The following is a 16357-nucleotide window of genomic DNA, read 5'->3' on the forward strand; positions in this document are numbered from 1 at the left end:
TTTCACAATGGCTGAACGTCAATGGGAATGATGACAAAGAATATTGGAACGAATGCTCAATACTGAGCAATCAACATTTCTGGACACACACCGGTATTCGTATGAATGCTCGTCCTTCGACAGCCACACAAAACTCAGATCATAGATCAAGCGTTTCCTTTTGTGCTTTATTGACTTAGTCAGAAAGCCAAAGCTGTTTGACGTCACAGCTGCTTTCACGCCGATTGCGTTCTTCTTCCCGGCTTGCCCATCGTGTATTTCAGGTGCTTATCGCTTTGGGTCAAGGTGCTCAAGGCCATGGGAGAGTGAATGCTCTGAGGGCTGAACACATAGCATCGCTATCTCTTCTATTCTTCCTGTTTACATTGTGTCGAGTCTGTGGCCCCTGCGACTGAATTTGGAAGAGACTTCCCCACTCGAGATTGACACCCACCCATTTCGCTTATCGTAGCCACCCAAAAAGACTCCAGAGTGAGTAAAATATTGTCATTCACGCCCGTTTTAATAATCGGACAGAAAAACATTTGTTGAGCACAACATATAGCATCTTACTCGTGGAAAAAAAAATCAATTTGGCGGCACCGATATTGTACAATGACCCGTCACCGTACACGTTGATGGAGAACTTGAATAGCTGAAGTGAAACATAATTTGCACCCCGAGCGAGGTGGATTCAAAAGTACAGTACTTTTCCAAAAGTTCCAATTGGAACCGCATCACGTCACGTCAACAAAAGAGCCGAGCATGGAGCCACCGGACCGGTTTGCTCAAACTGATTTGACGTGTTTGTGCGTATAAATAACACAACAATAACACTGTACAAGGAAAAGAGAATAAATGAAAGAAACAACACAACACTGGGTGCAACCAGAGTCTGTGCAATTCTCTGATCATTTTACACACACAAAAAGCCAGCACGCGGTACCTGGAAGGTAATGTTGACAGATCAGCAACCAGCTGCAGAACCGTCGGCAAAGTGCCACAATCAAAACGGCAAGATACCATTATTACATCGCTCGCAACGAATCACGGGGTTAGGGTTCCTTGAAACAAACTTATGGTTGGCTTTTAGCATCCTCCCTTTTCACACTTTTACAAGATGGCGGCAATACCATCAAAATGACAACATTTTTGGATTTGAGGAAAAACACACACACGTACACACCCATTTTGGTTTGACGTATTAACCATTGGTGTCCTCACTTTGGGCCGCAAAGTGCAAAAAAAGTACTGGGAAGTCAAAGTGATCTTTGATCTGGAGATGCGAGCGCTGAAATTGGTGCCGCTCGGTGAGGAAGAGTTTACGCTATTGCCAGCCACAACTTTAGGAAGACTGTGTGAGACAAACACCTTGTGTGCTCTGTACAAAAAGCTATCACAGCTACATGAATGTGTTCAATAAATTAGAAAAAAACAAATACAAAAGGACATGGTTGTTAGAAAAAAAAAGGCACACAATCATTTTTAAGACACTGGAGAGAGAGGGAGAGACAAATAAAAACCCGTCTTGGTTACCAGTAGCGTGCTTCTGTTTGCAAATGAATTCAACAAACGTCCCGAAGCGCAGGTTGGGGATTTTTCCCACCGCTCCGACAAGTGCACTTGGCCTTCCTTTGGGACAGCAGCCGGCGCGTTTGCGAGCTTCAATAGAAGCAAGCGGGCCGGCCGCTTTCAAAAGCAAACCGCCGCGGTCGTCAGCCGCGTGTTCTCGGGAAGCTCCAAAGAGCCGCCGCTGCAGGATTGCTCCACTGCAGTTCAACACGATCTCCGAGAGGTGCCGCAATCTTCCGAGCTAGCGCCCGCTCGCTCCGGAGCGGCTAAGTCTCGGCCGGAGAGACGTCGTGCGCCGCCGGGAGCGTCGTCGGCGCGTTCTCGCGTTCTTCCCGCTCGTCCGGCATTAGCTCAAAGTGAAATTTGCTGGCAAGCGGGAGGCCCTCCGTCTCCCCGTGTGGGCCCCCGTCGCCGGAGTAGAAGGGAGGGGAGGGACTCTGGGGGATCATGCTCTGGTACCAGTTCCGATTGTCCTCCAGCATATCCAAGATGTCCTGGGCATCCGGGTGGACCAGGTCGGCCCACGTCTCCCACAAAGGATGCACGATGTAGTCGATGAAGCCCACCTGGAAGGAAGGAAGGGAGGAAGGAAGGAAGGGGGGATAGCGTCAGTACACGAGACAAATACGGCTTGAATTCACATCGCAATGGAGTAGAACCCTTTATTTTCGATAAAACCGAATTGCATTAAAAATGGCAAGCCCCGCCCCCAAGTGGAAATTCCACAAGCGGCCCACCTGCGTTCTCTCCACGGACGCCGTGTGCTTGTCACACATGGGGCTGATCTCCATCCCCCGCTCCCTCTCTCGGTCTCCCTGGTGGAAGAACTCGTCCATGATCCTGTCGGTCCACTGCCGGTACAGATCCAGAGGCTTGGTGGGATTGCTCAGATCGGCGCAGTGGACCATGTTACGAAGAACCTGCGGCAAACGGCCCAAGGTTGAGGCTCTGGATCCTTGCCCTTTGTCCCAGGTGCTAGCTGGTTACCTGCATCCTGTCTGTGTAGTCGTCCAGTAGAAGCACTCCCGAGCTGGTCACCTTCTTGGTCTCCACCATGGTTTTTAGGTCTGCCAGCAGGCTCATGTGTTTGGACATGTCCGTGGCCAAAACCTGGAGAGGAAGAGGGCGTCAGGAGGCAAGGACGTGACGGTGACCCTGGCGCCCGGCCGAACCCTTGTGACCGGCGTCGCCCAGCTTTACTTGCAGGCTGGCTCACCATGTCTATGACCATCCTCCGGAGTGTCTGCCTCTGCTTCTTGCCGAGGTTTTGGAAGATGTCGCAGTTGTCTTGCTGCAGCAGTTTGAAGCCCACGGCCAGGTGGTGGTTCTCCAGCACCGACTCGTCGTTGTACATCAGAGCCAGTTCGGAGTCTGCGCAATGAAATAAAAGGGAGCGCGGGTAACTATAGCGACCGTGCAATCGACACCCACGCTGATCCTCGCACGAGTCGACACTTACTGGTGTTGATTAGGAACTGGTTGGACACGCCCGGGTGGTCCACATCATGAATGGCGGCTGCAAAAATAGCCGCCAGGATCTCCAGATCGGTGAAGACGGCCTGCCGTGGATGGGAGAGGACAATCAAACAAATGAGGCTCATTAAACCAACTGGGCGAGCAGGCTTGTCGCGCCTTTCCCTCCTCGTTGCCGTTGGCTGTCTGCTACGCAATGTCATTCGGCTTGACGTCAATTTCAAATTGAACCGCTTCCAAATGACGGCTAGGAGGACTCACGTCTAGCGCTGGCGTGGACAGCAGGATGTGAGTGGACTGCGCCACGTCGGCAGCGTGCAGGCTGTTGTGGTAAGCCACGTCAGAGTGGTAGTGGCTCTCCAGGGTGAGCATGAACGTCACAAAGGTGTCCGTTGGAATCTTGAAGGTCCTCATCAGGTCTCGCTCCTGCGTGACACAGGCAGAGAGCAAACGTTTGGGCCGGGAACCAAAGTCGGTGAAGAAAGCTTGGGTTCGGCACTTGGACACGGACCTGAAAGATGGCGTACATGATGCAAGTGAGGGGTCGGTTGTGGGAGTGCTCTGCCACCCGGAAGATATTCAGTCCCCATTTATTGATGCCCTCCAGGTCCTGAATTCATTCCACACACAGGAGGACTGTAAGCCATTGAGTCCAAGATATGCCCTTTTTGCTTCCTAGATGGAAATCTCGTCACCTTAGACAGCAGTTCCTCCTGATCCGTCTTGACCCCAAAGCGATTGGCGGCGGTGGCGGCGCCTCCAGAGATGCCCGGCGTGTAGCTGACTTTCCTGACCCCGCCGATGTGAGTCATCATCCCGCCTTGCTGCTGCTGCTGGCCTTGCCGCCGCTTCCTTTCCCTCGATTTGGGAACGGGACACGGAAGCTCCAGCTCATTCTGTTTGTCTGCGCGGGTTCACAAACGTCCGCGTTAATCATGGAACGTCTTTTTCCGGAAAAGCATGCCACCTCATCCTTCGCTGAAACGACAGCAGTAAGGAATCGCGAGAAAAGAAAGAAATCATCCTCGTGTGCTTTGGGGACTCCGTGGCCTCTGCGGCGGAGTGGGCTCGCAAGTCAGAGTAAGGGGGGGGCCCCCCAGACCGGATCAGAGCGGCTACACCAGCCGGTTCCTAAAGTACGTGCGTATGCGTCGGGATCGGGGCTCACCTAGGAATGTGTTGGAGATGTATTCTGACACTTGGTTCCCTGAGCGACTCATCTCAGACAGGTGGCTCAGCTCCCGGTTCAGCATCCTTTTGAACTGGTTGAAGACAAAATGGAAACAAAGTCTCATGAGGACCGCGCTATATTACCCTTCACAGTTGACACAGCCCCAAATAATTTGCTGCACACCATACGGAGGAGGCGTACAATCAGTCCACCCCAATTGGGCTGGACAGAAATCCAAATTGATTTGGAGGCATTTCAAATACAGTTTGTACACGTGGACTTCAGAGGACGTTCATTTTCTGGGCTCCAGTGACTAAATGGGACACACCTTGATGTAGCCCCAGGACACGGAGAACATGTAGTTGGCCTCAGGCATGATGCTGAGCTGTACCGAACCCCGGCAGAAGCCTCCTGCGCTCCTCTCTGAGCGACTGAGCTCAGACCCGCATCCCGAGACCTCCAGACGCGACCGCTTTGCTCAAGTGTCCAAAACCGTCGCCGGCCCCAGCAGAAGGGGGGCTGCCTGTGCTACAGATGCGCATCTTCATCACGGAATCACGGCGCATGTGATGGAATCCCCCCCCCCCTAACCCAGCCCCAGGCTCGCGCTCAATAGATTTCCTTTTGTTTTGTCGTTCTCGCTACATCCGACCTCCCTGCTGAGCGCCTCTCGCCATTCAGATGGAATCCTGTCACATAGGAGGGGGAAATCCAGCCTTCCTGTTGCCACATTGAGCGATGCAAAAAGGAAAGCAAGGCGAGACAGAGAGCGAGACAGAGAGAGAGAGAGAGAGCAAGAGAGAGAGAGTGAGAGAGGAGTCCCCTGAGGTGAAAAGACTGCTGAATCTTCCCATCTTGCTTTTCTGTATCGAAAAGGGAAGTTGGGGGAATCCCACTGGCAATATTTCTCGCCCTTTCTCTCGTCACGGGTAATATTGCGAGTCACGCGCAAGCCCGTCGCCGCTGTCGGCCGCCATCTGGGCTGCTTGCCTCCCATCTTTCCTCTGCTCAGTCATGCAGAACAGATCCGACGTGTACTCGGCAACGGCGGGCTTCAAAGCGCCGGCGTGTTGCGAGCAAACGCCGCTTCGATTCATTTGTACGAGGAGCTGGTGGACTTGCTTAAGTCTATCATTAAAGGAGAGTCTCGCTTTACGTTTCAGCTTAGGTGGGGAATGGCGTCTCTGCTCGCCGTGGGACGGTGTGAATTTAGGTCACATTTAGGAAATGATGCAAATTTGTCAGGCGGCCAAGACGACGTCGCTAATGTGATGAATAGAATCGATGACGCTCCATTTAAATGAAGGAAGGGTAGGCGGACTGAAATGACATCAAGCCACCGTCATCATCCACTAACAACGACCACGAAACAAGACTGCCACAGGCTTAACTGTGCTACAAACGACCTTTGACCTCAACAACACAAGTTCGAAAGAATTACATTTGGTGGTGATCAGTTTTGTCACCCGAGCTCAAATCCATCCATCCATCCATCCATCCATCCATCCATCCATCCATCCATCCATCCATCCATCCATCCATTCCATCCATCCATTCCATCCATCCATTCCATCCATCCATTCCATCCATCCACCCGTGGCCAAAATGCAGTGTGTACAGCTCATTTCGGAGCACCACAACTTACCTTATTCCAACTAGTTAGCATCTGAGCGTTTGTTCTCTCTTTTTCACGTAAACATAGTCCCATTGTCACGTGACAAAAGTCCAAGCACAACATGAAATATCGTTGAGTGTAGTCCAGGGAGGGATCACTCCATAAAGCGACAAGTGAAGCTCTCACAGCGGAATGACTTAAGTGTTAAGTGAGTAGCCGGCCTTCAGTCTCACAAGAGCCGGCTGGATGGCTCCGCCCACCACCTCGGGGCAAAATGTGTCTCCACCTCCTTCCTTCCTCTTTTACTTCACAGATGACGAACACCGTTTGGACAAAAGTACCGGCCGGGCACGGGTTTCAGGTATGAAACCTGGTACGCGGAAAACCACAGGCACGGTGGAGCGTGCGTGTCGAGCACTCTTTTGTGACAAGTCTTACGGCATGCCTTGGCCTTCCTTCACTCAAACAGCAGGAAGACTATTGCAGGCCTCTTGCAAAAGAAGGACGACGACGCAATCTGGCAAAGCCCAGAATGACTTGTGGCTCATTTACGTCTGTTTGGAGTGTCAACACAGGCGTTTCTCGGTAAACGCTGAGCAATCAAAAGAAAGAATCTGGCCTCGAGACAAAAATGAACGAGACGCCGGCCGCACTTTTATGGAAGGCTATAATTGAATGGCCATTTCTTCCAGACCCTCCACTACTTCTGTTTCAATCATTCCCCCACCCTCCCCTCTGAGTACGGCAGCACTTCAAAGAGCAAGTGACCACACGTGAATTCAAGTTTCCGACCGGCCCAGGGGCTCGCTCGCACGTCAGCCCGCCCGCAGAAGGCTAAACTCCTCTAACTGCATTCAGATGGCTGTGTTTGCCCAAGGCCGGCAACGGCAGCCGCAGCGGCCAGGCTAATCATAGCGGGGCACGGCCGTGGAGGAGGCTGAGGTCATCCAGACCAGGCTAGCGGTCAACGGGCTGTGTGGTCCCGGATACACCTGAGAGCTTTGACGCTAGCACAGCATCTTGCAACGTAGCTACTTGTGACACTCAGAGGTCTCCACACGCCATCCATCGTCAACGACACACATGCACACGCTTTCTTCTGGATATTCCTTAACATATTATAAAGGTTGAAGACTCATACCTTGTTGGATGCCATGTCACTGACGGAGCGGTAGGTCTGGATGGTCTCCAACTGGTCCAGACACCAGTCTAACTCATCCATAGTCTCCATGGCCAGCTTCTGGTAAGACTCATCTGCCAACAGACACACGGACACGTAGTCAGGGCCCAAAGGATCCAAATCCATGTCGAGGGTCCCCGGCAGCATGCCGGCCGAACAGCCGGGAGCTTCGGCGGAGACCGAAGACGGGGAGTTGCGCGCACACAACTCCTTCATTTTGTTGCACCGCCTTACAAAGTTCAACTCTCAGACAAACTGAGTTACTACAGTTAGTCTCTCAGTAGCCCCTTTCTCTCTGTGCCTTTGCAGACCCCCCCCCCCCCCCTCTCTCAGTCTGCTCCCCCCTCCCCCTTGGCAGCTCACGGAGCCATTGGACAAAGTCAGCCGCGTGCTGCCGCCTCCTGCAGTTGTCCCCAAGCCGACATTCATTGCGACCGGATCGGGGTTGAGTCATTTCTGACTAGAGAAGTAGCATCGGACAGCAAACATTGGAGGGAGGCCAAAGCAGGACTGAGCCAGGTGCCAAAAAGTCAAAGTACTTCCTATTTGAACTTGCATAAAACACGAGAGGGCAGAATTCAGACCAGGTGTAGGACAATCCAGGTGCATGTCAAGAAAAAAGAAAAAAAAGAAATAGAGACTTATTACTTCAACGTGCAAATGCGTCAGTCTACGCATGTCGTATGAAGCGTTTGTTGATTCAACAAATTTGTGCCTGCGCACACATCTGGATCTCCCCACCTTCCTTTTCCTTGACCTCATAAGCAAAGCGTCACACATGGAATCCATTTGGGCCATCTGCTCTGCTTAGCACAGCAAGACAGCCAGCACGCTGCTCCCCGTTTTACGTCAAGATCCAGCTTCAAAGCGCCCAGCCCGTCGGCAGATACGCTCACCTTCCAAATATTTGCCCCGACTTGAGCGCCAAAGTTACCCTTGGATAGAAACTAGCGAGGTATCCCAGTGAAAAAGTCTTCAATGTAAAACGTGGTTAGCTGTCGAAACTTGGAATCGGTCCACGAGCGGAGGTCTCGGTCTCGGTCTCTCTCTACTGCCAAGAAGGTGCAACCACATCCTGCTCTAGTTCCTTTCGGTCAAGCGTGACAGAAAGAGGCAGTTCAAAAGGACTGGGCAAAAATCAAAGGCGCTCACCTATGCTGCAAATACCGCCGCTCGCTCATTTTTAGAATGAGACAAATATTTATTGGTGATATGACTCCAAAACGTTTGCAGATGTACTTTGAACTCGGAGCCGTACGGCAATTCCAAGTTGCCGTACAATTATCAGCGGGCGGCTTAATTATTCGCATTTTGAGGAGCCTATTTTTCAGACGCCCCTCAAATCCTTTCATTTGCTGGAATAAAGTTATTTGCTATTCTGGTTTGGTTCCCCTATAACGCGGTATGTTTGGATATCTCCCAAACCTATTAGCCATGTTTGTCCAACATATTTGGATTTTTGTCAGTTACAGCCATAGCGACGTTGCATTTCGGGCCTTTGAGCAGAAGCCGACGCGTTCTGGCTTGACCTTGTTTGCAAACTTGATTGGCTCCAGCGTCAAAAGCGCCATGACGCACGCTCGGGCCCCGGACGGAGTGCGGGGTACTTTTCCAGCTTGTTTTTCAATGGACGTCTTCTTTTTTTCTCTCTCTCTTCATGCGCCGTGTCCTAATGCCTCGGCCATATGCGGCTGCTATGAGGACAACAGGCCTCAGTGTCCAGACACGCTCTGTCTGGCTCGGCTCTCTGGCCTGTAGGGCTACAAACCGGCCTCTGTGAGCGCCAACAACACTGGCTGGGCTAAGCCCGCCCCAAAATTCATTGGTGGCCAAGACACCTTCCGCTCTCATCCGGCTCACACTGCCCGTCTCTGTGCTCATGCAAGCCAAAGCCATTTCCTTGGCCGTCTGACTGAAGCGCGCGTGCGGTTTGCCAAAGTGCACGGCCTTATCCGTTCTGCCACCTTGTTTGGGCCGGCGGCAACAGGAGAAGCACAACTCTTATAGAAGGAAATAGAAAAGCACTGCTGCAATATCGTGAGCAGCAGCAGCAGCAGCATTAGACGTTGAAGAAAAATGTTTCATCCACAACTTTGACGTGGATGTTTTGACTCATGTTGAATTCATGCATGCTTATCAGGAAATAATACATTCACTTAGGCTTGAGTCAACAGCTAGCTTCAAGTGCAACATTCTTCACCATGACCTCATTGTGAGAAAGAGACAGCAATGAAAATGTGCAACAATACTCTGTTCATTGTTTCGTACGTTTGACTCTGTAAATGTCCGACCACTTGGTCACCTTATCGTAACCGATGTACGTCAGTAAGACTATTTCGAGCTGAACGGTTAAATGTTGGCAGTGAAATAAATTGCGACATAAATAGTTTGAAATTGGACCCTACAAGTGGCCCTCGTCAAACTGCTGTTTGTTTCAATTTCCAAAGATGTTTTTCCCATTGGGAATAATGGAAAGGGAAATAATTCGTTCCAGGATGAAGTCTGCCGCAGGTCGTTCATGTCATCAGATTTCTTTTTTTTTACGTGACATTGCTCACTTTCCTTGTGAAAATTTTCGATTTGACTCCCCAGTAATTAAGTCATCATCCTGCTGAGGAGGTGGTGCAACGTATACTCGTATATTATAGTCTTTGTCTTCCTATGGGGGGGGGGGGGGGTTGGGACTGGATCAGAATCATTTTGGGTGTAGGTAAAGCAAAATGAATCGAGAGCACGTACGTCCGTGTCAAACTGGTTCCGAATCGTTTTGTGTGTAAGTGAATCAAAACGAATCGAGAGCACATCTGCGTTCAACACCGAAACTGCTTCTCTTACTAACGAGCTGGAATTTCGATGAGGGAGTTTACATAACCTATCAAAACTGGAGTCTTTACACAAACATACGCACGCAGGCACACTCACTTGACACTCCTCAAACAATGCGCCATGCAGCTTTGTTGGCACGGGACGGCCGGAGGGATGGGCCGCAACAAGGTTTACGACTCTGCTGACGTCAATGACATAATTCAAATACTTAAACGAGCTTCAGCTTCCAGCCCTCAGGATCCTCTCCTTTGGCCGCGAGCCTGGAAATCCTGAAACGGATTTCTCGCTGCGGATTTGAGTTACCTGCCCAGACTGAACCGGAGCGAGTGAGCGGACAAATCATATGCGGGCCAGCCACTTTCAAGGAGTCAAATATACGTACATGATTAGACAGAGCTAAAATATTCAAAACAAATGACTAGGAATGGTTCATGCTCCTGATGACCGTTCCGGATTGATCATATGAGACAGTCACAGCATGTGCGTTGCCACTCATCGAAGCAAAGCAAAGCCTCTAATCGGAATCAGTCGAGGCCTTTGTCGGCTGCTGGACTCACGAGACCGAGTCAGATGGTGTGTGTCCAAAACACACGAGGGCGTCCGGCAGCATGGCCCCTGCTCGCCTTTTCCACTTCACAGCTCGTGACTGAGGCAACGTGCGTTTTGGCTCTTTTCAATCGGCCCGTATCAAATGGGATTCAAATGCTTTGGGAGGGGAAAAAAAAAATTGATTCTATCTGGGAAGTTGGTATTTAAGATCTGGTCCCACCCAGGCAGACCGGATGTTTTCTCACTATTAGGGGCAAAACAGGAAAAATCTGGTCTCCTTTTCTGTTCGGGGAGGTGAGAAACAAACAATCACTATTACTCAGGGGAAGGTGGGAGTTCTTTGTCGTCTCAGAAGTATCTGATGACAGAAAAGATGACATTCAAGTGTGACGGCTTTGCCTTTCTTCCTCGCCTTAACACATGGTTGTATGCAGAAGCAAAGCCAAGCTGTTGACAAGTTGCGCACTAGTTTGTTTTTTCCCCAAGCGGTGCGATGATGGGAAGTTGAGATGCTTGAGATCTTTGAAGGCCTTACTGACGTCAATCGAGCTGGAAGAACCAGTGCGGCAGGAAACAATAGCCGTAGCTCCTCCCCTGCTCTCATCCGTACTTTCTGATTGCGGAACGGGGAATATTCTTTCGAGCCCCAAAAACCCGCATACCTCCGTCTTTGAGTCATTAAGCCAGCGTGTACGTTTTGGGAAGGTGAGAGGAAAAAAAACAAACAATAAAAAACAGGAAATGAGAGGATGCAAACTTCCTCTCAATGATCTGAATTGATTAAAGATGATGACAAAGACATTACCCAGGCTTATGAGTAATGATGTTACTAAAAATATCTCTAACACGAACCTCGCACCACTTCCTCGTGTCATTTGAGGCAAACCTATAGGTAATAAACAGCCATTCTCAAAATGATGGGAATTTGGTGCTTTGGGTCCATGCCAATTTGGAGCATGAGCTACCTTTATCATTGTCGGAGGCTTGTTGCGTGTGCGTCACGCCACGCATTATTCTGACAAGGTCACCAAGTGAGCTTACCTGACAAACTGAGTTTTGGAGGAGGTTGGTTAGCCGCAGGAGACCTCCTGTAATTGCACGGCGACACAAAAATGGAAAAATGTAAGATACTTTTCAGCTGAATTCATATTATATTAATTATATATTATTTAAATGGTCAACATAAGCACAAAACAATGCTTAGACTGTTTTTCTTTGACACTTGACAGTGTTTGTTGACAAATGGAAGCTGCCAGGGCAATTTGAAATCAACTGTTTTTTCAGTAGAGTGGCGCCCTCAGGTGGAATTTTAGAGCAGCGCCAGGCAGGTCCGGTCCTGCGCGCCTGATTCCAATGATCCATCCGCTCATCATCTTGAGAGCGACCATTTGAATCAAGTGTGCCAAGGAGGGGAACTTGGGAAAACACACCGGACTTGGTGTAGAGCCGAGCCGAGGCGGCGATAGCGCTTGACTTACTTATTGGATGCACATTGCACGTTTGTCAATGTGCTGAAGTTGTTTCTGACGGTGCGCAGGCTCGCCAGAACCTGGAAAAACAATTCAGGTCAACAAGAGGCGGATTGCAATCAAAACGATGAGAGAACAATCGAATCAAGTGTATTGCAGGTGAAAGATAACTGGTGGCCACTAGGTGGCAGAAAAGCACCCACGTTGACTTACCTGGGCAAAGGGAGTCACGATCAAGTCCTCCCCGTGCCTGAAACCCAACGCCAGGGCAAAAGAGTCATCAAAAAGTGGTGGAGCGTGGGCGGCCACGAATAGCAAAGCACTCACAGCTCTCCAACGATGGAAGAGTTTCGAGAAAGAGACTTGGGGGACAATTCGTAGTCACTGTCGGAGCGGTACAGGAAAGACTCTCGACGCTGGCCGTGGCTCGCCGGGTTGGGATGCACAACCAGACCCGAACCCGGGGACGCTTGCGGCTCCGAGGGGCTACGGCACGACGACGGGCCGCCGTTCTCTCCCTCTGAGCTGAGGAGCAGAACATCAACAGGAGATTGGAAGAGAACCACCGCAGGGAAACGTGCCACGCTGGACTCAATTTTGATCCAGCAGAAGCAGCAGCAATCTTCAGGTTCAATAAGATGGCGCAATTGCAAGAGGCGCTTTCAGGCAAGTCATTCGCAAAGTCGTAAGTTAGCCACACATCCCATGAATGTGACAACAGCACCGTCGCCATCTCATTTAACATCAGCCTAATCCCGATTTGACACATTAGCGACATCATCTCGTCATCTGCCACGGGCAGGATAGCGACAAATTTGCCAAAGCCAGGAGCCACGCGCGCTCAAGAGTCACCTGAAAGCCGAGAGGTGCGCTTGGCCCAGCGCCTCCTCCTCGCTGAACTCAAAGTGCCCGCCGAATCTACGCCGGGGGGACTTCCGTGACATCGCTGTCTCTTGCTTGCCCCTTCTGGTCGGGTCCAAGCGCTTCGTCGCGGCTAACCCGGGAACCCGTGCATGCATAATCCACAAATGACGCCGGAGCTTCTTTCTGTCCACGAGCGCACGGCGGGATAATGCATGGCCCAGCCCAGCCCGCCGCCGGGCGGATAAGGCACATCTGGCACATCTGGCTGGCTGGGCCAGTCGGTTGCCGGCGAAGGGATTGGCTGTTTATCTGGCTGCCTGCCTGTCTCTTTTCCTTCTACGTTAAACCCTGGCGGATTATCTGGCCACTTCACCCAAATGACGAGGTTGTCCTACAAAAAAAGATAACTTCATAATTTGGAAATGGACGCCTGACCTGTCGGGGTCCGCCTTTGTGATGTCGATCCGGGGGAGGGAAGCGAGCGGTAGACTGGTGGGCCTGGCCGGAGTGACGGGGTCTTCCTCCGGGGTTAGCGAACGTCTCCGCTCTCGCTCCTTGTCGGCTTGTCGCCATGACAACGGAGGCAGCTGCAAGTTGCCGGAAAAGCGCCGGTGGACCTTACACGGCTCGACTCCGAGGGTGCTGCCCGAGGGACTTTGACAGCCGGGAGGATGGGTCTTCTCCTGGAGGAGAATGACATCATCATCATCATCATCGGCAGCTCACGGTAAAAGGAGCAAGGCATCTTTCTGCTGACTTTGCACGCGGCAGGGCCTTCTTGGAAATGTCAAAAAGTGAAAATGGAGCCTGGGCGTTTGTTTCCTTGAAAGATGGTGTGTTCAGAAATATCCACATTTTCCGCTGGCACGGCACAATTGACTATCGATCGCAATAGCAACATCCGGACGTCATTTCAGTACTTGATTGATCTCTTGGTTCAAATGGCAGCCACTGGCGGGAACGCTGCAAATGGAATGCAAGTCTTTTTTCATGTATTGACGTGAAAAAAGACACCTTTGCTATTGGATTGCCTCAAACCAAAATAGATGAAAGAAAGAAAACAAATACAAGTCGAGAATGAAACAACAAAACAGGACAGGTGCTTACAAACCATTTCGCAAATCAAAACAAAAAGGGAAAAACTGTGACGGGAGCCAGGCACAGTCGGTCGGGAATTACGGGCCGTCCAATTGGACGACGACATCGTCGCCGAAAGAAACACAACAGATGGGCACACACACACACTCACACTTCAGGTCTGCGTGTGCTCGTGGGGACCGAACAGTCATTTTTGTTTAGCAATAAACGACACACCCGCTCATTGGTGTCGCCTCCAAAGGAAAGAACACAACAAGCGTTTTGAGTCAGAGTGAATGGAGATCACAAACGGGCAAGAATGGATACTTACGTCTCCCGAAGTGACTCCTTGAACACTGCAGCTTTTCTTCATCATGAACCGCTTTCACTATGGCTGCAGGCGGCGGCAGCCTTTTCTTTCTGTTCCTGTTTTGGAAATACCACCGGTTCACCTGCACACAATAACAAATGCGGCTTCGTTATTGCGCTCTCTGTGCACTTTCCAATTGCATGCTAAACAAGGACAAACAATCAGAACAGATTCAACGTTAGCATGGTCAGCAAGTGCTTTTTGAATACGGTCTTCCACAGCACTCTAGCCAATTGACCCTGAAAATGAAGCTTTAACTCATCCGTTAGAAACTAACCAGAGATGGACACCCAGCAAATGGCAGGCACATCAGAAATGGATCAATATTTCCATGCGTGCCACCATCGATTCACTCCGCATCCAGCGTCCGTCCGCACTATCCCCGACCCACCGGCACTCGGACAAACGTGCACTTTTTGGCTCGAATTTCCTACACTGAATGGTGGAAAAATACATAGCGTACTTTAAAAAAGATTAAATTAAATAAATCACACAGCACCTGCTTTCATGGTGCCATAACAAGGAAGGCTAAAGAAATAAGAATTTCATCTGGATTACACGATGCTTCTTCTTCACTCAAAGAAAACAAGGGGAGCATTGGACGCCCGCCGTGTGCACACCAATAATTGCACATGAACAGCCGTGACAGAGTTCAAGTCATAAAACATAATTATGAAGAGCTGATCCGTATTATGGCAGACAGGTAATTGGAGAGTGCAAGTGAATATCTCAAGTCAATCAGTAGAACTGGAGGGGCGGAAAAAAAACAAACAAAAAAAATAGAGGGAGTGTATTTCCATCACTCTTATAAAGCTCCCAATCTAGATTCGGCTAGCATTGATTAACAAGTAGCGAATGGAGCTGGAGGCAAAGCCTGCTTTGGTTTAATCAATAATCAAATTGTAAATTTAAAAAAATCTGATAATGGCAACAACCGCTTGTTTGTCCCTAAGCACATGTTCTTAAGATCTCATCGAAGCATTATGAGTGAGGAGGTCATTACTCATATGACTTGACAGGAACATTTATTGTTCACAAATTGAATTCGTTACGTGACTGAATGATTTTTTTTTTCTATTGGGATTGAAATCAATGCAACCAAGATTTTTTGTGTCACTTTTCTTCCCACTTTAAATCTGCAGACACTTTTAATAATTGACTTTATGTTAATTACAAATAAAAAAACGGTAACTGTGTAGATGTTACAAAATGTTTTTATTAGTATTTAGTTAACCATCAAGATTCACAAGAGTTTTTTTCTTTTTTTAGCCTTTTCTGCAATGGTCAGTGAATAATGCATGAATCATAAGGAAATTCAAGCATGAGGAGGAGGCAGATAATAATGGAAATGCAGAAGCTGAGTCAAATTAGGATTGCTCAGCCTCGGTAATTGTCTCTGCTCTACTGAATAGCAGTTTACATTTGGAAATTCCTCTCGACTAATTGCTTGTCAGGAAATTGCAATTGCCAAAACCAAGTTAGGAAATCGCATGCAAACAGGCACAAGGATGAAAGACAAAGACAGAAACACAAAATTGCTCTTTGATAATCTGGGAACGACCTTGTATGATGCTGTCATTTAAAGCCAATCACGTCCAGTTCCTACAAAATAGGACTATGATCAGGATGTTCAAAACTTGCCAGTGACGTCATCATCACGTACGCGTCGATTCTGCGTTCATCGTTAGAATGATATTGCTAAATATACAAAGAGATTTTGAAAGTGGGCTGAAGCACAGTACATCAAATCCAGCATCAGTAAATGTTGCGCAACTTTGCATATGTCGTTTCCAAAATGTTCATTGACTGTTGCGGGAGGACATCAGAGATAACTGGAGTCAGACAAAAGACATTTGGAGAGCAACATACCCGAAGAGTTGAACTCGGCGGTGCCGTCGAACGTCCTCGCGTAGTCGTGGTCCCGCTGTTTGCCTGCTCGCTCTCATTTGTGGTCCTGCTTTAATTGCGCGCTTCGCGCTCGCGTGCCGCGGCTCATCGATTGGCTTTGTCACCCGCCACGCAAATCCCTCCGCGAGCTGCGCGTGTGCTACGCCGGTGGGCAGAACAGCCGCGTTCCGTCCCACTCCTACCGGGATCCTTCCGACTGACAAACAGCCCAAGAAGCGTGGATCCATCTGTCCGTCTGTTCTTGCACGCAATCCTTCGAACAACTTCATTGGACCGAATGGCAGTTACCGTTTATAAAATACAC

At 49.7% G+C, this 16357-nt stretch overlaps 1 protein-coding gene across 4 annotated transcripts; it reads right to left on the reverse strand.

The window, feature by feature from the left end:
• Positions 1-481: 481 nt before the first annotated feature.
• Positions 482-16162, reverse strand: LOC133165306 (cAMP-specific 3',5'-cyclic phosphodiesterase 4B-like). 4 transcript variants are annotated; one of them, XM_061294858.1, is made up of 17 exons: positions 16015-16162; positions 14107-14227; positions 13134-13381; positions 12162-12359; positions 12048-12084; positions 11844-11914; positions 11407-11453; positions 6952-7064; positions 4193-4286; positions 3720-3928; positions 3536-3634; positions 3286-3450; positions 3011-3110; positions 2768-2922; positions 2539-2661; positions 2289-2471; positions 482-2117 (listed from the first exon to the last, which is right to left on the reverse strand). In XM_061294858.1, the coding sequence occupies exons 2-17, from the start codon at positions 14149-14151 to the stop codon at positions 1818-1820; spliced, it is 2187 nt and encodes a 728-aa protein (XP_061150842.1). In that variant the 5' UTR covers positions 14152-14227; positions 16015-16162; the 3' UTR covers positions 482-1817. The 4 variants fall into 4 exon arrangements, with proteins under 4 accessions (XP_061150842.1, XP_061150843.1, XP_061150844.1 ...); XM_061294859.1 differs by lacking the exon at positions 3536-3634 and having other exon boundaries at positions 16015-16158; XM_061294860.1 differs by lacking the exons at positions 13134-13381; positions 14107-14227; positions 16015-16162 and adding an exon at positions 12687-13053.
• Positions 16163-16357: the final 195 nt, after the last annotated feature.

Source organism: Syngnathus typhle, linkage group LG13 (genome assembly GCF_033458585.1).
Source record: "Syngnathus typhle isolate RoL2023-S1 ecotype Sweden linkage group LG13, RoL_Styp_1.0, whole genome shotgun sequence".
Lineage (NCBI taxonomy): Eukaryota > Metazoa > Chordata > Actinopteri > Syngnathiformes > Syngnathidae > Syngnathus > Syngnathus typhle.